Consider the following 21,399-nt stretch of genomic DNA (forward strand, 5'->3'; position numbering starts at 1 on the left):
CAAACTCTTACAAATGTCCCAAAAACTGAGAAATGTCCTAAAATCCCAATAACATCCTGAAATCTGACGAATGTCCTTAAACCTTGGTAACATCCTAAAATCTAAAAAATGAGCTATATCCAGGAAATCTAAAATCCTCAAAATGTCCCAAAATCCTAGAAATGTTCTCAAATCCTAGAAACGTCCTAAAGTCTAGGAAATGTCCTAAACTAACTGAAAACTCCTAAAATCCTTAAAATATTCTTAAATCCCAATTGAGTCTTAATTAAAAGGAAACAGTCTGACGGCAGTTTTCAGGCAGAGAAACTTCACAGCTGCATAGTTACTTATAATACAAAGAAATACGGCCTTTGTTGGTGTTCGTGTTTGCACCGAGAGAAGCAGAGAAAGGTGAAGAGGTGCAAGCACAGAGAGAGATGATGTCATTGCTTCACAGCAGCTTTACGGGCTTTTTTTATATAATCATAATTAGAAGACTAACAGCAGCAGCGGTGATTAGAATAATCAGGTCCATATTTATTAGAGGAGCTGAGGGGAAAGTGTTTAACTGGAGTCAACGGCCGAACGTTCCTGAAGCAAAACACAATCCGGGAGGGAGCAACATGACGGGGCAGCAGAGACCAGTATAACTCAAATACACATGATTAGAAAATACCAGTGAAACCTGGCAGAGTGGAAATATGGCGTAGTGAAGGATGCGGCTGTAAACAGGAAAGTTGCTCAGAGAAGAACCGAACGACTGGAGGTCAATGAATCCACCAGATCCTGCACGCACCTTTAAACTCACTCGTGGTGAAACGGTGTTTTTGCATCTGAGCGAGGAGCTGACGGGCGTCTTCAGTGGACAGAAAAGTGAGTTTGGGCTCCTGAGACCAAACCAAACGTGCTCGATCGAAATTACAGCGTGCCGCAGCAGCGTGTCATCATGAGCTCTAATTATTCCACATTAATTACACGCTGCTCTCACAGGACACAAAAGTTTCCACACGTGAACGTCTACAACAGCCGGGAAGACAGAGTTTATTTTACTGCAGTTTACACTTCAGAGGAAAAGGACTGTTCACCACTTTTTTAGAAATACGCTTTGTGGTGCTAGTGTTTTTTTTTTTTAAAAGAAAAGTAATTTTTTTAATGCTGAAGTCAGTTAACCATTGTTGCATTCAGGTGCAGACGGATTTCTCAAAAGCAAAACTAAATTATTTTTTACTGAGCCTCTGAGACGCTGCATGCCGTCACTGTCTCCTTCTAAGAAATCTTTACTTTGTTATATATTTGAGATTTCACGCTGAGAGACGAACAGCCCCAAAATAACGAATGCAACAAACAGTTCACACACACAGAGACATTATATCTAAGCAGAGGACACAAAGACTTCACACATTACATCAGCTCAAGGCTCTGCACTAGACTGTGTTTTTAAAAGTGCAGTGGAGGAGGAGGACCTAGCTAAGACCCTAATGTCCTAAAATACTATGTCTTAAAATTAGGGCCGGGACTTTAACGCGTTAATCACGATTAATTAATTACACAAAAATGAATACGTTAAAAAAATTAACGCATTTTAATCACACCAATTTTTGCACGGCGGAACCTTTCTCACTTGATGAGTTTCCGGGGGACCGATTATACTAGCGCACCACCTACCGTTCATGACTTCAGACCATCCATGCTACAGACAACAACAATGAACGAAGAAGCAGATGAGACCGCTTTGGTTGGCCCCATGGATGGGAAATTTTGTTTTAAAAAGCGGGCGGATGGTAGCGTAGACATATGCGATTAAAATGCGATTAATTTCGATTAATTAATTACAAAGCCTCTGATTAATTAGATACATTTTTTTAATCGAGTCCTGGCCCTACTTAAAATACAAGAAGTGTCCTGAAATCCTAGAGACCTCTTCAAATCCAAGCAGTGTCTTTAAAAACATCCTAAAATCTTGGAAACTTCCTAAAATCCAAGAAACGTTCAAAAAACCTAGAAATGTCCTAAAATCTGAGAAACAGGTATATTAATGAATTAAATATATAATGTATAATATTACATCTTGTCTGCAGAGTTAATTATAATTTCAGTCTTTGTGTATCAGGTACATTTTAAAAATACATATGATTCTGTTTCTCTCCAACCTAAACTGCGTGCTGCTGGATCATGGATTATATCACTGAGACACACTGAACCGCGTCTTTGAATGCTGTGTTATGTAACCTGTTAGCTGTTTGCTGTGAAGCGACTTCAGAGCCTCGTCTTTATCTCTTTTGTGTCTGGTGCTCATCCTCCTGCCCCCCCCAGCTCTTAATTTTACATTTTCCTTCCACGTGGTGACCTTTTGGCCCGCTGTCTCACATCTGGCCAGCAGAGCCTGATAATGGCTCTGCCCTTTTGTTTGCATCTGTTTCATTTTGTTCCGTCTGCTCATGCGAGAGAGGAGAAGGCCGCCCGCTTTGTGCTCCGCTCTGCAGCTCCGACACACAAAAACAGAGAAATCTCCTCCATCTCGAGCAGTTGAGCACAAACACGATGAGCACAATGCCGGCTATTTTCCGCTCGGGACTCGCTTTGTTCCCAAACCCACTCTTCATCTTTTCTACTATCAAGTGAGGAATTAGAGGTTATTGTTGCTCAGGGCGACGGCCTCATCCAGTGTCGAGGAAACCAGCGAGGAGGACGTTCTCTCTGTTGTATAAGACCTGTTCCAGCCGCCCTACTTCTGGACATACACTCCAGAGGAACATAAACGCTTCATCTATTTAACCTCCTCTGCTTCTGTCATGTTCAGTGATTCACCTGTTTAAAAGTCATGTCATCATGTGATCACTTTGTGTTTCACCGCCCGGCTGACAGAGAGGACGATAATGGACGCCTAATGGAAACATATCAATTTTGAAAAAAACAGTTATTGCAAGAAAGTTTTCACGCTTGCATGAGGTGATGTTTCAAGTGCAATGGAAACACTTTTTAGTCTTTAATAGGTCACATGATGTTATGAGATCACATGATGCTGTGAGGTCACATGATGCTGTGTCTGTGTGCTTGTCAGTAGGAACTGGCTCCCTCATGATGCAGCAGGAGCTATAAGAGCTGTTACTGCATCACTCTGAGAAAGTTTTGAATCCACAATTCCTCTGTGAAATCGTGGACTACATCTCCCAGAATTCCCTCATACGTGGCCGCTCCCACGTATAAGGGGCTCGCCTTTCCATCATGGCTCCATAACACGCCTACGTGGCCTTGGATTGGAAATAATGACGGCTACTTTGGTGGCTGCAATAGAAATAAAGCTGCTAATGTTTTGAACATCCATCGCCATGGTTACTGGGATGTTATCACCAGAGGAGAGGTCGCACAACGTCACTCAGTGGAAACACAGTCAGTTCCACGTTGTGTTTAATTGATATTTCAAAAATATAGCTCAATTTTTTGTGCAAATCTGTGACTGAAACCCACCTTGGACGTGCATGCAGGTGCATCACCAGTGTGTCTCACTAATACAGAGACAGGCGTTTTTATAAAAGCACATACTAGCCAAGAGTTCGCCTCCCGTCTGAATGTGATGGTTTTTTAACGTCCCAGCATCCGTTGCCATGTGCTTTTGCAGATATGCTTGCTGTTGTAGAGGTTTCAGGTTTCAAAGGGTTAATCGAGATTGTTCAGTCTGTCCCTGATAATAAATCTATAAATCAGTATATCATAAAACTACATGAACAGCAAAGAAACACAGAATAGAGCAAGAAATGCATCAAAATAAACTCCAGAGAAGACAGCTTGACGTCATCTGACTGACAGCTGATCTGAGAGGAAATAAAAACAGATTTCCTGTTTGGCCTCATGTGAGACGATTTGTTCCTGAATATCTTCCCAGGATTTAAAGGCAGCGCTCGCCTTAAAACTGCAGAGATTTGGTCTGAATCACAGAGAAGAAACGGATCCTAATCTGCTCCGTAAATCTCATCCTGCACAGCTGCACAGAAAGAGGACAAAACCCGAGAGCTACGAGACTCAAGCGTTTGTCTTCTGTGTCACACAGAGAGGAGAGCCAGCAGCAGGCGGAGTGACGGATCCACGTTAAGTCTTATAGGACATTAACCCTTTGAAACCTGGATCGACTCCAGTTTCCTTGTGCTGCATTCAGATGCCTCTCAGAACCATTAAAGCCTCTGAAACCACAGCAAATTGCTGTAATTTTGATTTGGAAAACATTAAAAAAAAAAAAAAAGCAAGCAATTATGAGACAAGAAAACCACCTGGAAATTAGTCTTTAAAGAGAGAGAATTATTTTAAAAAATAGTTGCTTTTTTGTTTTTTCTTTGAATGGGGAACATTGACCAGAACACTTTATTTAGGATTATTATAATAATATATTTAAATTACGTTACAGAAAATACTCATTTATGTATTTACTGGATTTATTTTTAGCACTTTTTTCAGTAATTTCTATTTTCTTGCTGATTTCCAGGTAATTTTATAGCAACATTTGACTCTTTTTGCTAATTTTAGGGTAATTTCTTGTTAAGTTGCTCTTTTTTTCATGTTTTCTAAAGAAATCTAGCCAGTTTGCTCAGGTTTTAAAGACATTAACAGCTGACAGACATCATCAGCTCAGAGAGAATCAGGTTTTATGTGTCTCTGCTGATCAGAGGAGGGACCGAGCAGGAGCAGAGCTGGGATCTGGCTGCCTGGAGGACTCAGCGAGCTTCCATTGAGCTCAGGCTGGAATACCATGTTCCCTCCGCTCCTCTGTTTTTCACTGTTGCCTCTAGTGACCGAAGCACCAAAAGGCTGAGAGGCTTTACAGCGAGAGCCGCTGATTACTGAGCAACTGAGTCACAAAGGCTGCGTCCTGAGTGGAAGGAGGCGAGGGGTGGCAGAGTTTATGCTGAAAGCAAACTGTGTGAAGAGGTTTGCAAATTCACCTCAAACAAATACAGTTTAACAGCTGCAGCTGTTTGTTCTCCTCGATGAATCAGGCTGATTCAGGCTGCGTAATCTAAATGATGATTTCACAGCTTCTGCAGTCTCTGATGGCATAAAACAGTCAATGGGATTTAGTTATTAAAATAAGAAATAATTAAGAATATGTAAATCTTTACATAACCTGATCAAGATCAAGATTACAGCTGAAGTGAATTTGCAGCTCAGCTCCTACAATAAGTCTGAAATACACTGTGGAAACTAAATAGTTACATTCAGACTGTTCAGGTCAAAAAATGCTCCATTGAAACCCATTCAAACTGACATTTTTGATCCCACAGCCATCAGAGCAGAAAAACAGGACTTGTATTATTTCTGGGTGTCATTCTGGGCTTTTGACTCTGAATTTGTCATTTTTTGCCATTTTTGTCATTTCCACTAGGTGACCTGTCAATCAATGTAGCTGCTGATCACTGACATATCCCAGACAGTGAGCAGCAAAAAACAACAACAAAAAAGCATGCAGTATATTAATAATAATTCATTTTTTGTGTTTTTGTCATCTAGAATATAGTGGCATCATGACAAAAACCTGGCATATAAAGATATAAAATTTGGAAAATTAATATGTATTTGTTAATTTCTGATTAGGACTGATGCTGGTTTAAAAAATAATTCAATGAAAGTAGAAAATCATATTGAGAAAATATTGCCAGAAATAAGCAAGAAACAAACAAGAACGTTTTCGCCCCAGTCGTGGAACTGTGGACCAGCTCTGGACCCTTGGCAGGATCCTTGAGGGTGCATGGGAGTTTGCCCAACCAGTCCACATGTGCTTTGTGGGCTTGGAGAAAGCATTCGACCGTGTCCCTCGGGGAGTCCTGTGGGGGGTTCTCCGGGAATATGGGGTTTCGGACTCCCTGATACGGGCTGTCCGTTCCCTGTACGACCAGTGCCAGAGCTTGGTCCGCATTGCCGGCAGTAAGTCGAACTCGTTTCTGGTGAGGGTTGGACTCTGACAGGGCTGTACTTTGTCACCGATTCTGTTCATAACTTTTATGGACAGAATTTCTAGGCGCAGCCAGGGTGCTGAGGGGGTCCAGTTTGGTGACCTCAAGATTGGGTCCCTGCTCTTTGCAGATGATGTGGTCCTGTTGGCTTCATCGGGCCGCGACCTTCAGCTCTCACTGGATCGGTTCGCAGCCGAGTGTGAAGCGGCTGAGATGAGAATTAGCACCACCAAATCCGAGACCATGGTTCTCAGCTGGAAAAGGGTGGCGTGCCCCCTCCGGATCAGGGACGAAGTCCTGCCCCAAGTGGAGGAGTTTAAGTACCTCGGGGTCTTGTTCACGAGTGAGGGAACGATGAAGCGGGAGATCGACAGGCGGATCGGTGCGGCGTCTGCAGTAATGCGGACTCTGCACCGGTCTGTCGTGGTGAAGGGGGAGCTGAGCCGAAAGGCAAAGCTCTCGATTTACCGGTCGATCTTCGTTCCTACCCTCACCTATGGTCATGAGCTTTGGGTAGTGACCGAAAGAACAAGATCGCGGGTACAAGCGGCCGAAATAAGTTTCCTCCGTAGGGTGGCTGGGCTCTCCCTTAGAGATAGGGTGAGAAGCTCGGTCATCTGGGAGGAGCTCGGAGGAGAGCTGCTGCTCCTCCGCGTTGAGAAGACCCAGATGAGGTGGCTCGGGCATCTAATTAGGATGCCTCCAGGAAGCCTCCCTGGTGAGGTGTTCAGGGCACGTCGCACCGGTAGGAGGCCCCGGGGAAGACCCAGGACACGCTGGAGAGACTACGTCTCACAGCTGGCCTGGGAACGCCTCGGGGTCCCCCGGGAAGAGCTGGACGATGTGGCCTGGGAGAGGGAAGTCTGGGTTTCCCTGCTTAGGCTGCTGCCCCCGCGACCCGACCCAGGATAAGCGGAAGAAAATGGATGGATGGACAAACAAGACAATTACCTAAAAGTTAGCAACAAATTAAAATGTCAGAAACAAACAACAAAAAAGGAAAAAAAAAAATTTTTTTTTAAAAAGTTATAAGAATGGGAAAAATTTTTCAATGATTGTTATTCTGTAAAGAAAAAAATGTTTAATATATAATTATTTAAAATTGAAATGATACAGTTAGAATCAGCGGCGGTCTGTGGTGCTGAATGGACAGCTCCTGGAAACTCACTTCACTGTACATGACGTGGTTTTTATCTGCAGCTGCTTCGTCCTTGTCGCTCTAACTGAGGTTGTTAGGGTTAGGGTTAGGGTTTGTTTTTTGTTTTGTTGCTATAGTGCTACTAAGGCTAAATTCACATTAAAAGCAAAAGTGTCCAAAATCTGATGTTTTTTTGTTTGCTGTTTTTTGTTGTTGTTGATCAGGAGCTCTGCTGGAATACATATGCTGATTGGTTATTTATAAGTGCAGCAGAATATCAAGCATATTAAAATTGAAAGTGTTGATTCTGCTGAATCTAAAACTTCACTTTCACTTACAAACAGCTGCTCCTCTGATCATCCTGTGAGTGACAAACTGCTGCAGAGGAAAAAACAAAGCAATGGGAACCCTGCTGCTGCGCTGTGTTCATGAACCCGCAAAAACGTTGGATTTTAGACTGAACACAAAGAATGATATGATCATATGCTAATGATTTTTTTCAAATGTGACACAACGTGTGTTTGTGTGTGTGTGTGTGTGTGTGTGTGTGTGTGACGTCATTGGTTGCTTGTGAGGTGTGTCAGGGCAAAGATCTCTTCACCATGTTCAATTAATGTTTAAAATAACCCATATGTGACATCAGTTGAGGCAGAAAGTTTGGATCTCGGGGGAAATCAGAGGCGCATTAAGTGCTGTAATGTGAACGTAGTCTAGCTTCACTATCAGAGTCAGTGTTGTCACTGATCAGTCGGTTTAGAGCAGAATGCAACAAAAGTGAACAAAAATCAACACACTGAGGTTTTGGAGGGATTATATTTGAGCTGACCTTCCAACACAAGAAATTCAGAACAACTCCGGCACTGTTTTTATTTGTGAGTTTCCTGTTTACAAGTCAAGTTTGCCAATTAGCTCGAGTTTCTCTGAAGGATTCTTTCACACTGCAGCAAATTAACCTCAGCTGAGTAACTGAGATTATTTCTGCCTCCAAAAGCAGCTCAGCCGCCGACAAATGTTAACAAACGGGATGAACTGCAGAAATCTGCTGACCTGAGTCACAGCCTGACTCACTGAGAGGAAAAAAACGATTTCCAAGTGCACTCAGTGTCTTTGGGGGAAACTAAACGTGGCCCCAAAATATGCAAAAAGGAAAGGAGCCGATCACAATCACACAGCTTTGGAAGCTCCCAACGGTATGTCTCCAACTATCATGGGTGCAGATCGTAGCCAAGTGAAACGCAGAGTTATTGAGCGGAGCGTCGGGGGGATTGTTTGAGGTGAGACGGCGCATCAGTCTGTGGAGTTTATGTTGACAGCTCGTCTCCGGGGAACGCACCGCAAAAACAAGGCGACGACAGGGAGAAACAAACCAGAACTCCACAGCAGGGGAGATGTTTGCCTTCTGTATTTTAATGCCTAATAGACAGGAGTCAAACTCTTTGTCCACGACAGTGTCCACACATTGTCCACGACAGTGTCCACAATGGTTAAGAGAGTAATCCCAAATTTCCCAGGATGCTCGAAATGCTCAATTTAGAACTGGATCTCTAAATCATGGCTGGGAAACCTGCCAAAAGTGGGCAGACAAGACAAACACAGCAGCCAAAATGTATCAGCATGTGGCTGGTAAGCTGATTAGTGTTTGACATGCTCAATATGTCCCCTCATATCGGATATGACTGTACTGCCTCAATGACGGAGAATAATCCCGACGACAACAACAACAGCCCTCATAATGTGTCCCACAGTGAGATTTATTCAGAGATGACACAGTTTGGGAGTACAGAAGGTCTCTGAGGTCGATGTTTGACAAGAGAAATCTGTTCAGTGTTGGATAGTTTTTAATTAGCCTCTGCAAAAACAAGATTAAAGGGCCGCCCACGCCGAGAATGATAACTACAGAAATATATCCTTTAAAAACTGTACCAACTTCAGCAGATGGTGGGAGTCGACACAATAACTGCTACAAGAGAAAGATGTCGTTGGAAACATTTCAGAGCGATTTGTTGAGTGATAGAAACTCAGCAAAAATAGACCTTGGCTTCTCACTATAGACGGCTTATAACTTTGACTTTTTATTTATTAAAGAGCAAATGTCCCCAGAGAAAATGAATGGGACATTTCCGTCCTCTAAAGGGCAGCACACATCAGCGGTGTTTCCTGTTTCTGAGCATCGATGCACATCAGCTCTCCAGGAATCCGACAGCCAACAAGCAGGGAACGTTCCCACAACGTTGGCTAACGTTACCTACAAGTTGCCATTTTAAAGAAAACACTTTAATCTAATGTTCAAAGAATGTTTTAAGGATGTTTAAATGCTGGCTAAGATGTAACGTCTGAACAGCAACACTCTGAGGATGATCATAGAATGTTCTTTTATAAAGCGTTCCCACAATGTTACATGAGAACAAAGGAAGAACGTTTTAAAAGCAACATTCAACATTTTTTTATGTTTATTGAGAATGTTACCCAAACTTTAGGAAGAACATTCTGGAAACCGAAAGAAAACTTGCAGCAGAACACTATAACATAGCATGGGTTGCATTGTACCTTTCTCAGAACGTTTTTAGAACCAAAAATTGCTAGTTGAGCAGTTGCTGTAGACATGAGGGGATTCCTTCAGAGCTCAACGAAAAATCTGTTTGTTTGATTGAACAATAGGGTTTTTTCTCTGAATACTTAGAGAACTGCAGTTAAAATTCTGTTCTCCATATTTACTTTCACAGGAACAGCATGAGTCCAGCCCAGGGGGGTTATTAAGAGAAAAGCTGCAGACTGAAACAGAGATGAAGAGCCTCTCCAGCTGGAAGATGCTGTGGTTTCGGTCTGCCAACAGGAACATTGACATCGAGCCCTTTGGAAACAGTTCTTACCTGTAATCACTTTTTTTTTTTTAAATGTCCAGGAACAAGATGTTCTGTTTGGAGGTGGAAATGTTTCTTCACCATTTTGGTCCAGAAATCTCAGCAACCATCTGATGGCCATAAAACATGCAGACATTCATTGAAATATCTCGTTATCTTTTACGATGATTGGGACCAAATTTGGTCGAAATGTTCATGATTCATTCGTGACAGATCATAGAATGTTCTTCTATAAAACGCTCCCACAATGTTACACGAGAACAAAGGAAGAACATTTTTTGATGTTTATAAATAATTTTATCTGAACTTTAAGAAAAACATCCTGGTAACTCAAACATTGCATTGTACCATTCTCAAAACATCTTTAGAACCACAAATTGCTAGCTGGGGGCGTAAAAAAGAAAAAAAAGCATGCACCCATCTTCTCCGTCTGTGCTCTCAGTCAGCTGCAGCTCTGATTGCTGATTCCTGACACCTGGTCTGATTACCTGAGTTAAAAGCGGCTCCTCCTTCAGCGGCGGCAGCAGCACATGCTCCTCTCAACACCTGATTTTTCATTTTCCTTTGTTTTTTAAACAAACCTGAGGTTTCTGTTTCTCCCCCTTGAGCCCGAGCCTCAGCGACCTGCTCTGATGAGTCCGAGTCCTCCGAGTCTCCCGAGTCCTCCGAGTGCCTCGTGTCTCTGAGTGTTAGGAGTCGACCGTGGTGAGCTGGTCGTTGAGTGGGCCAGCTGAACTGCTCAGTTTCTCTGTCAGCCCACTACTTTATTTTTTGCCTTTTTTGTTTTGAGGTAGTCCTGGGCAGAGACCTCGGTCTCTGGTGGGGGTACGCTTTTAAGAACCGCCGGTCTCTGTGGGAGGCCGCCGGTTTCTGGAGTTCAGCGTTCAAAGTCGCCTCGAGCCCGGCTCGCCTCACAGAAGCCGGTCAGGCTCAGTCCGTGTGCGCAGGCAGGAGCAGGAACCAGGGCGACTCCACACCCAGCTTCAGGTTCTGGTTAGGGCGGCAATTGACCACTCGTCTCATGGAGCTCGCTGGAGGGAGGACGGAGAACTTTGTGTTGGTGCTCTGATCCGCAGCAGTGACTCTCTTTTTGGTTGACAGATTTTGTGAGGCATCTATAAGAATAATTATTGAGGTATTTAGTGTTTTTATGCCTCCACACCGGCGACAGTCAACAGCAGAGGCTGGATCCCAAGTCCCTTAAATTGCATCCTTGCTTCCCTTGCAAGGAAACCATGAGAGGAGAGAGGAAACGAGCACAGACGGTTTTAAGACACGAGACATCGTTTCCTTTGAAGCATCATGTTAAGTAATGCCATTTCTAATGAACACAACAGCAGATCAGCTGATTGGGCCACTACTGGTCTAAGCATGATGTCCTGCTCACCCAAAACAGAGGAAAAGTCACAAAACTTTACAAACTCTGCATATATGTTCCACTACAGCAGAACTGTAAAACTGGCATTTTCAGCCACTGCTCTGCAGAGGAACATGTGTCTGCATCACCATTTCCCAATTTCTCTTACACCCAAAGACAGAGCGTGCACATCCTCCGACACTCAAAAAGAGGGCGTGTGAATTTTCTTTAACCCAAAGAAAGAGCGCACACATTCTCCGACACCCAATATAAGAACGTGCACATTCTCCGACACTCAAAGAGATAGCGTGCACATTCTTTCACCCAAAATAAGAGCGTGCACATTCTCTGACTTCCAAAATAAGAGTGTGCACATTCTCTGACACCCAAAATAAGAGCGTGCACATTCTCTGACACCCGAACAAAGAGCGCGCACATTCTCTGACTCTGCTCGCTTAGAAAGTCATTTCACACTCCTGCTGCTAGAGGGCGCCAATCCTTTGGAGCTGTGATGACGACATTTACAGTTGCATTTACCTTATTTACCTTATTTATAATATTTAATCAGATATGATCTCAACTGGTCTAAAATAATGACGGCATCACTGAAACGATCACCTGTGACGTCACCTGCTATTTCATGCATGAGCGCCTCTGACCTCATTAATGACCTCATTAATCATATAATTTTCACAGCTATGACATCAACCACAAACTAATCTATAACCTCATTAATATCCACTCACGGCCTCGTCTCTGGATCCCCCTATAATCTTCTTTTTGACATCGATAATAACCTCTCTGGTGGTTGCCGCCTCTCTGTGTGATATTACCACTGCGCCCTCTCACCCCCGACACAATGCTGTTTGCTCTCTGAGTCGCTGAATGAATGTGAGGCTCGGCGACCGTGCAGCAACACGAGAGAATAAATGCTGTGTGTGTGTTTGTGTTTGGCGTCGGCGTGGCTAATGACTTCTTTTGTCTTCTCATTAAAGGCGAGTAATAAGCACTGGAGGTCGTTCTTTTTGGAAGCGCTCTTCCTTCTGACTAATTTCCCGCCGCTCGTTCTCATGCAAATGAATTTGCTACTTAGGGCTTAAAGCTCCTTATGTGAGCAGCGGCTCGTGACATTTCCAGAGACACGGAGAGGAAGCTGAGGGAGGAAGAGGAGCAGATGAGGACGGGCGGCAGTGAAGGACAGAGAAGGGGGTGTGTGTGTGTGTTTTAGAGGTTTTGTGTGAGAGTGTGTGTGTGTGTGTGTGTGTGTGTGTGTGACAGATAAACAGAAAATGAGGAAACATTCAGCCTCCTGAAGCTGGTCGAGGGAAGCATTAATCACCTGAAGCACCAGGAGAGTTTTCAGATGCAGAGAGGAGCTGCGGGATCTGAAGTTATTGTTCCCAACTGTAAATTCAAACTTTAAAGATTTATCCACCGTGGTTTTAGGGATGGCAGTGTGAGTCTGCCCGCAACTTTTGATCAAGACTGAAATATCTCAACTGTTGGATGATGTTTCCTTGAATCTCCCTGACTTTTCTTCAGGTGTTCATATTTGTGGCTCAGAGTGAAATATCCCGCCAACTTGGATTGCAACAAAATTTTCTGCAAATAATATTTGTGCTATATAATATGTTTATTATTTTAACCAACATCAGTCCTAATCATGAATATCAAATAGTCATTGTTTTGTTTTGTTTTTCAGAATTTGAATACTTTAAATGCCATTAAATCCAACAACAGAGTAGCATCATGAAAAATCATGATGCTACTCTGTTGTTGGATTTAAAAAAAACACAAAAAATGAAATGTTTTTAATATACTACATACTCAATAGAATTCTTTTTAAATTCTTTTTTTTTGCTGATGACAGTCTGGGATATGTCAATGATTTGCTGCAACACTGGTTGTGACAGTGCACCTGGTAGAAACAGCATGTATTTTCTCAATATACCAAATGCCAAATTTATGCTTTGATGGCTGTGGGATCAAAAATGTCAGTTTGAATGGGTTTCAATGGAGCATTTTTGGACCTTAACAGTCTGAATGCAACATTTAAGTTTCCACAGTGTGTTTTAGACTTACTGTAGGAGCTGAGATGGAAATTCACTGATTACACTCAAATACACAACTTGCCAAAATGTTTGCCATATGCATGAACACAGAAAATTATTATCAGAAAATAAAGAATGAAAAGTGTGACATGCATCATACAGTTCTTTTTCTTCTCTAATTTAAAAGCTGCAGTTGCCCCTCAGATAAATACTGAACTTGGTCAGACTGCCCTCCACTACTTTTTTCCTCATTAAACAAATCAGTTATAGATTATTTTAAAAATTCATCCCACCAGACCATTTAAACTTTGATCTCAGAGTCACATCTGTTGTCTCTGGTGCTGCTTCTGTATGTTCTGTGTTTTTCTCTCACAGTGAGACAGCCTGATTAAATAAAGGTTATTTATATCCTGCTCTGCATTTTCTTTATGCAAAGGCAGAGTACAGAAAGTGTTTACCCCCATATGGACTTTTGCCTCAAGGCAACGAAACCAACATCTGGTTGCTGAGAGGAGGTACTGCATTATTAAAGCAGCGACAAGAGTTTCTAACTGGTTATGAAACAGCTTCAGTTTAATTCTGATGCCTCTGAATGACCCACAAATAAGAGCATCACTGAGCAGATTGGTCATCCTGCTCCCAGGTCTTCCTGCCAAATCAGAACGATTTACGATGAACCTATTTAAATTTCCACAGACAAAGTTTGACTGTGATAACCAGTTAAAAGTAGAGGAAGATTTTTCTTTATTTTTTTACGTTTTGTGGTTATGGCTGATACTGAAATAGAGTCAGCAAAGAGAAAAAGAATTAACCAAAAAACAAAAAGCTTAAAAGGGCAGTTAGGGACCACGGGTGAAAACGTGAGTCAACCTCGGTCCCTCATTCAGCACAAGGAGAGAATTGATTTTAAAAAAGGATGTTCCTTTTTTTTGCCTTCAATCTGAGTTTATATTGATTATCTGCTTATACCGAGACCCATTCTAATGCTTGGATTACTTTAGATAATAAAGCTGCACAGTGCACACTTTAATGAGGTTTCTTTAAAGTTATTGAAATCATTTGGATGTATAGCCTTTGCATGACCATGTGAATAAATGAAAAGCTCTGCAATACATCAGCTTTTTAATTACTTTTTCATGAAATAAAGTACAAAATGACGAACCCTCCCTTTATGTTTTTGGCATCATTGCCGTTAAGAAAGCATTCTTGGTGTTTGTTCCTTTCGTGCAGCCTCTGTCTGAGTTACCTGAAAAAACTGCATTCAGCTGAGTGTTTATTTCCGTTGCTCGCACATCTTTTGAGCAGATGACGCTTCGTTAATGCATGAACCGTGTTGGTGTTTTGCTCGCACACCTTTTGTTGCACTTGCAGAGGTGTGGTGAGTGAGGTTGCGCTGAAATGAGACCAGTGCTCAAAACTTCAGTAAAAAATGTAAATAAACAGCCTTTATGACTTATGACTTTCACAATCCTAAAAAATTCTGAAAAAAACTGTGAGTATACACTAACTGACAGGCTGCCGGTGATTTTTTTATGACGACTTAAAAACAGTCGATCATATATGTAAAGACTGCGCCAGAGGACTGAACACAGACATGGCTTGTCACTCCAACTGAAGTCAACTGAACCTCACCAAAGTCTCATAACAACACTTTCGAGAGCAAGAGTAAACATAAAACTGTCATGAAGAAGAAGAAACAAACATGGATGCAAGACAGGCAGCAGCAAAAGAGACTCCACAGACTGCAGACGTGCATGAAGGCATAACAAGAGAACGTACATTGACTGTTGACGGTACACGTTTCCCAGTTGGGTTTGTGACGAGAGTACACCATACATCAGCGTCCAGAGTCTGCTTTAAAAAATAAAACATGTTTGATACGCTCCAACTAATGACTGTCTTACAGATTTCTGTGCCAAATCGCCACGCCAACCGGCCACAACTCGTGCTGACTACAGCAGACTAGGACAGAGTCGTCACAATGGTGAATCCTGTAAAAATTCCTGTCAAAAGCTGTTGTTTGTATCCCCAGCTCAACAGGTACATCTGGAGATCTTTTCCTGCCACCCTGTGTCTTTTATTTTACATGACACTGATTTTTTTTTTTCTCAAGAAACTTTCTCAAGTATTGCAGCCACATCGTCCCGTGGCCCCTTCATTCATCCCGGTGTGACCTCCGTCTTTGTGCACTGAAGCAGCTCTCTGAATAAACACATCACTGTCACCAACACTGAAAACCTCCATCACAGAGTCACAAGTCCTGACACCACTGAGGTCACATCAACACAGTTCACACAGCTGATCTCAACACACAAGAGACGCCAAAACAAAGGAGATTCAATTTCTTTTTATGGTGTTGTCACTACCATCAGATCTGTCCCACTTTGAGAGGACGGAGTCCGAACATGCCAGCAGGTGGTCACTCAGAGAACAAGTCAGACACTTCAGGGGGGAGAAACTGTGCCGACTCGAGTCAGCAACACACCAAATGTCAACTCAATAAAGCCCAATATCAGCGTCGCTCGGAGCTTACCGTACAGAATGGTCACCATGGAGACCGGCATGACCAGGATGCCCAGGAGCATGTCAGCCACCGCCAGGGACATCAAGAAATAGTTTGTGGCGTTCTGCAGCTTCTTCTCCAGAGAGACTGCCAGGATCACGAGGATGTTGCCCATGACCGTGACGGCGATGACGATTAAGATCAGCAGCGCCGCCCAGTTCTTCTCCACCGCCATCTCCTTTTGGGGACACTGAGAGCCGTGAATCCTACCAGCCTCGTCGCCGTAAACTCCTCCGACGTTTCGGTACGACCAGTTCCCTAACTGCGCGTCATTCCCGTGACACCCTGTCAAGTTATTGAATCGCAGGGTGCCTTCCTCGAGTCCACGTGGGGACCAGGTGTTGGACTCCAGAGCGGTGGCTGCTCTCACTGTGTTCGACATCAACTCTGACACATTGCCACCACGCAGGTTCATGGTGTCGACTCGGTGACGGCGTCACAGCCGGAGACAGAAGTGCCTCAGGGCTGCCGCCTGGAAAATGGGTCAGAGTAGAGGAAGAAAGAGGAAAGTCTTGTCATCATGCACTCGTGCTCCGTTTCCTCTCCCCAGGTGAAAGCCACAAACATAACACCATTTATCACTTAATCGTGCTTCAATATCTGCTATTCACGCCGTCATCTCGGAGGAAACTCTCTGTCTGAGCATCAACAGATCGTCTCCGCACGGGGAAACCAAAATAGCAGACTGCTCAATTCAGCACAACAAAAAGAGCAGCTGTTCATTTTCAAAGAACAATGCTGAATGGATGAAAATGAAATCTCCTGGATAATATGGTGACCGTGCAGCCTCGGCCCACAGTCCCGTAAAACTGACACACACGTTCCCGATGAGCAAAATGTTACAGATGTTGGAGAGATTTTGCCTCACATGTTTTCAGTTTTTTTTGAGAAACTCTTCTCATCTTCTGATTATAGAATCCATTTGAAGCCGGAGCGACGGGGGACACAGTTGCAGGTTTCTCATCCTTGAAGCTGCGCTCATGATAAAAACATCAGGCCCATCTCAAGTCTTCCCGATCTGAACCAAGTCTCTCCTCACACAGATGGAGTCTGAACTTCAGGCTCTCAGTTTCAGGATGCAAACAGACGAAAACGTAAGAGAAGAAAATCTTTGCATTTTTAAAACTTGTATCAGTTTGCTGCAGATTTGAAGACTGTGTCAAGGTGTTTCCTCTCCACTACATACTTGCACAGATGACATCACTGTGTGTGTGTGTGTGTTCATGAATGAGTGTGTAAATCCTCGAGTGTCCTTGCCGTCTCGTCTCAGCTCATCCCTGCACCTGTGAGAGTGCGTCGGCAGCTGACAGAGATTGATGATGAACATGATGATATCTGACGTGTGCGTGTGTTTCCCAACTCGCTAACTTTCTCCTCTTCCTCCTCTGCTCACACACACTCAGTTTGGCGATAAGAAAGTCCTGACTCATGGCAGAAATATTCCCCAAAACAATGACAGCCCCTCAAGAGATCTTAAATATTCCTTTTAATGTTTCCTCCTTCTACTGTGTGAACGAGCCCTCGGTGGAAAACGTCAGTCACTCTGATTCAGTATTCGTTCAGCTCCATAAATCTTGAGTTCTGGGATATTTCCACGTCTCTTTCCTGAAAGAAAACAAAAGAAGAAATGTTCCAAATGTCAACACCAGACGCGACACAGACGAGGTTTTCGTGCAGGTTTCCAGATTGAGTCTCTAAGTTGTTGAGTCGTCCTCAGAGCTGATCAGGAGCTGAATGATTTCCTGCGTTCACTCTCCTCTCTGCTCCTCTCTGCAGCTCTCTCGCTCTCCGCTCTCTCTCTCCCTCCTACCATATTGGCTCGCTCGCTCTCTCTCTCTCTCTCTTAAGCGCCTTTTGGTCTCTCTTGCATTCATTGCATCCCTTTCTCTCTTTTGCTGAACCTCTAAGTCCTGTTCTCGCTGCTTTTTCTCGCTCCTTAAGTCGGCTGCACTCTCTGAACCCTTCAGAGTCTCTCTCTGCCGCTCCGGATGAGTTTCCGTCCGATCGTACCGACAGAATTTACTGAAAATCTGCAAAGAGCAATGCTATTGTTAGCTCTTATCACTGTTGTCTTATTAGTCAGGTTTAAATTCAAATATAGGTTAGATTTGAAAGGATTTCCAGGCAACAAAATGCAATTTGTTTCCACCTACCAAATAACTGTACTGTTGCAAGACGGCAGGCTTGAATTTTGAAGGACACATGGTTAATTCTTTACTGTAAATAAGGACTTGGGAATTGGATTGACTTGCATTTGTCGAGTACCTCTCTGGTCTTCACACACACTCATACTCGGAAGACCTAAAATCTAAAATCCTAAAATCCTAGAAATGCCATAGAAACCTCAAAATGTCCAAGAATTCTGGCAATGTCCTAATATCCTGGAAACGTCCTAAAATCCTGGAAACGTCCTAAAATCCTGGAAACGTTTGAACATATTATTGTTTCTGTCCTTCTGCATCTGCTGTTGATGTTCCCAGATGCTGCCACCGATGTCAGGATGTCAACAAAAGCATGTGGTAACCAACACTGCGATACAACAAAAGCACAAACATGGTAAGGTGTAGAGAAAAACATCACAGTCAGATGGGAATCGAACGCCAAACTCCCACATGAAAGTCCTGGGTTTGTTGGATCCATCCATCGCCCCTCCCTCCAGCCCGCCCTATAGGGACATTTGTGCTCCTTATATTATGTTGTTACCAGCAATGTTTCAACCGCACGTTGTCCAGTGGAGTATCGTACAGACGTGACAGGTTCCATCGGGCTGCGTTCAGAATTGGCACAAGACCGTGTACGGATCATGCTGCTGTGGTAGGTGTCGTCCAGCCGTCCAGCAGCGTATCATAACACCACAAACAGTTCTGTCCAGCTGCACTCTCAGCTGACTCCACCCAGTAGTGTACCATACAGCCACAGAAGGTGGTTTTTGATGTCTGGATCTTATGCCGAAATCACTTCAAAAGTCGTATTGTATACACCAATGGTACCGCCTCTGTGAGCATGGAGAGGTTTTGGCATTTAGCATCTAAAGAGACACACATTTCCCTCAGGAGACGGTGGAGACCAAAAACAGAGCCAAAATAACCCTTAAATTGCGCAAATTGAAATTGAAAATATAAAATGAGCCAAATGAAAAAATGGGAGTTTAAAAAAAAAAAATTTGCGCTCCCATGAGGTGGTATTTTAGGTGACTGGAAAAAAAACAAACACATTTTTCCAAACTGCTGTGGAAACACTTTTTAGTCTTTTTTAGGTCACATGATGCTGTGAGGTCACATGATGCTGAGAGGTCACATGATGCTGTGAGGTCACATGATGCTGTGAGGTCACATGATGCTGTGAGGTCACATGATGCTGTGAGGTCACATGATGCTGTGTCTATCTCTATCGCTATCTCTTTAATGACTTGTTGCAGGTTTTAAAAGTGTTTTTTTGTTTTTTGAAGCATTATTTGTGAGACTGCTGCTGTCCCCCCAAAAACTGTAAAATAATATATATATATATATATATATATATATATATTTATATATATATATATATATATATATATATATATATATATATATATAAATATATAATAACCACCACCATATATCAGGACTTGTGTAAGAGAATATACATAATCCTTGTTAGCTGAGAGCCGGACACGACGCTGTTGCTAAGATATAATTAGTAGAAATGTATGTCAGTGTGAATTCGTCATGTGACCTCAGCATAATGAGCAACCAGCCTTATTTGTCGGTGGTTAATGGCACCTGTAGCTGTCTTCCTCCAGGACCCTCAGATGGTTAATTAACGTCTTCATCACAGTCAGGCTCTTTGTATTTGGTGTCTCAGCTTCTACAAACTGCCTATTTAAATCATGTTATTTTGTCTCTGCTGACATGCTCCTTTCATTTCCCTTCAGGTGAAGTAAAATGTGTTTTACGCTCCACAACAGCTGCCGGAATAAAAAGCCGTCATCAGACAGATGCTCTTCAATGAAGCAGAAAGCAGTTTAAATCACAATGAAGATTATAAAACCTTTCCTCCTGTGACTCACACACTCTTAATGGATGCTATGTGTCTTCACTGACGCAACAGAAGCTGCATTTCTTTCCTTTTTTTAATCGTGTATTTCTCTATTTTTAAAAATATATATATGTTTGAAATAAAAAATATTTAAATTAACATTTAAAAAATAGGACTGTAGTTCATTCAGTTTGTTTCATAGTGTACACGAGTGATACTCAACTTATGGCTCACAGGCCAAAAAGTGCCAGTGGGGATCCCTCACACCCTGACGAGGTCCTAGCTGAGACCCTACTGTCCTAAAATCCGAGAAATGTCCAAAAAACTTCCTAACATCCGAGAAACAACCTTAAATTCTAGAAAAGTCCTAAAATCCTAGAAACATCCAAAATCTCAGGAATATCCTAAAATCCCCAAAACGTTCCAAAATCTTAGAAACATCCCGATACTCTAGAAATGTCCTAAAATCCTAGAAAAACCTGAAAATAACAGAAATGTCTTAAAATACTGGAAGAGTTCTAAAATCCTAGAAACTTTGTAAAATCATTGCAACATCCAAAAAACACCAAAAAATCCCCAAAATGTCCTAAAATCCTAAAAACGTCCCTAGATCCGAGAAATGTCATAAATCCTAGAAATGTTCTAAAATCCTAAAAACATTGGAAAATCTAAAGTCCAAAAAGTAGCATGATTAGCAGCATGATTTACTTATTGAAAAAAAAATGTATTTTTGCTTCTTTTTTTTTGCATCAAATTCAGCTTTGGAGAATTTTGATTTTGTGACATTAAACATCTTGTGTTGTTTGAGAAGAATCCAAAATATAGGAATCTATCTTGGCCTGTGTTAGCATTGCACACATTGTCTTTATTTTAAATTTGTCACCTATTTGCATATTTGTTCCCGTTTCACTCTTCCCTCGTTGTGCTGTAAATGCTGCACAGCAGTTTGCCCTCAGAATAAATAAAGTCAAATCTACTGGCTTGTTGCTGCGTCCACCTTCACTCTGCTGTCTGTCGAGTCTCAGCTGCTCCACAAATGTCCAGCAGACTCTTATGAATACAAATCTTGACATGATTCCTCAAACTGCTGCATATTCTGCTGATGAATTCAGATTTTTTTCAGTTTAAAACCACATCAGGGACATTAAGCATGACTCAGAGTGGGTGAATGAAACGGTCTGACGGCGTCTCTCTCTCGCTCTCAGTCTGAAGGGTAATTACTGTCTCCCTCGTTCACTCGCTCAGAGTCTCTTTCTCTCTCTGTCATTCACTGAATCTCGCTCTCTCTCCAGCTGACTGTCTGTCTGCCTCTCTCGCTCCGTCTCTCTCCATTTCCATTTTCTGATGTTTCCTGCGTCTCTCTGCTGTGCAGCGACAGCAGGAATCAAACCATTAAAGAGCCTGAGAGCTAAAAAACTTTATTCATGGATCAATCAGCTCACATCGTGGCCATGACACTGTTTACACTCTCTGATACAGTGTGTGTGTGTGTGT

The 21,399-nt window shown here is 42.7% G+C and overlaps 1 protein-coding gene across 1 annotated transcript in view; it reads right to left on the reverse strand.

Annotated features, from left to right (window-relative positions):
* The window catches only part of htr2aa (5-hydroxytryptamine (serotonin) receptor 2A, genome duplicate a), a 46,162-nt gene extending 28,526 nt beyond the window's left edge, over positions 1-17,636 (reverse strand). Inside the window, exon 1 of the mRNA XM_042494916.2 lies at positions 15,862-17,636. Within this exon, the coding sequence (XP_042350850.1) occupies positions 15,862-16,306 (445 nt within the window). The 5' untranslated portion in view covers positions 16,307-17,636. The remainder of the gene's footprint in view (positions 1-15,861) is intronic.
* Between the last annotated feature and the right edge of the window lie 3,763 nt (positions 17,637-21,399).

The sequence above is a fragment of the Plectropomus leopardus genome, chromosome 10, assembly GCF_026936395.1.
Source record: "Plectropomus leopardus strain MGB_pleo_1.0 chromosome 10, ASM2693639v1, whole genome shotgun sequence".
Lineage (NCBI taxonomy): Eukaryota > Metazoa > Chordata > Actinopteri > Perciformes > Serranidae > Plectropomus > Plectropomus leopardus.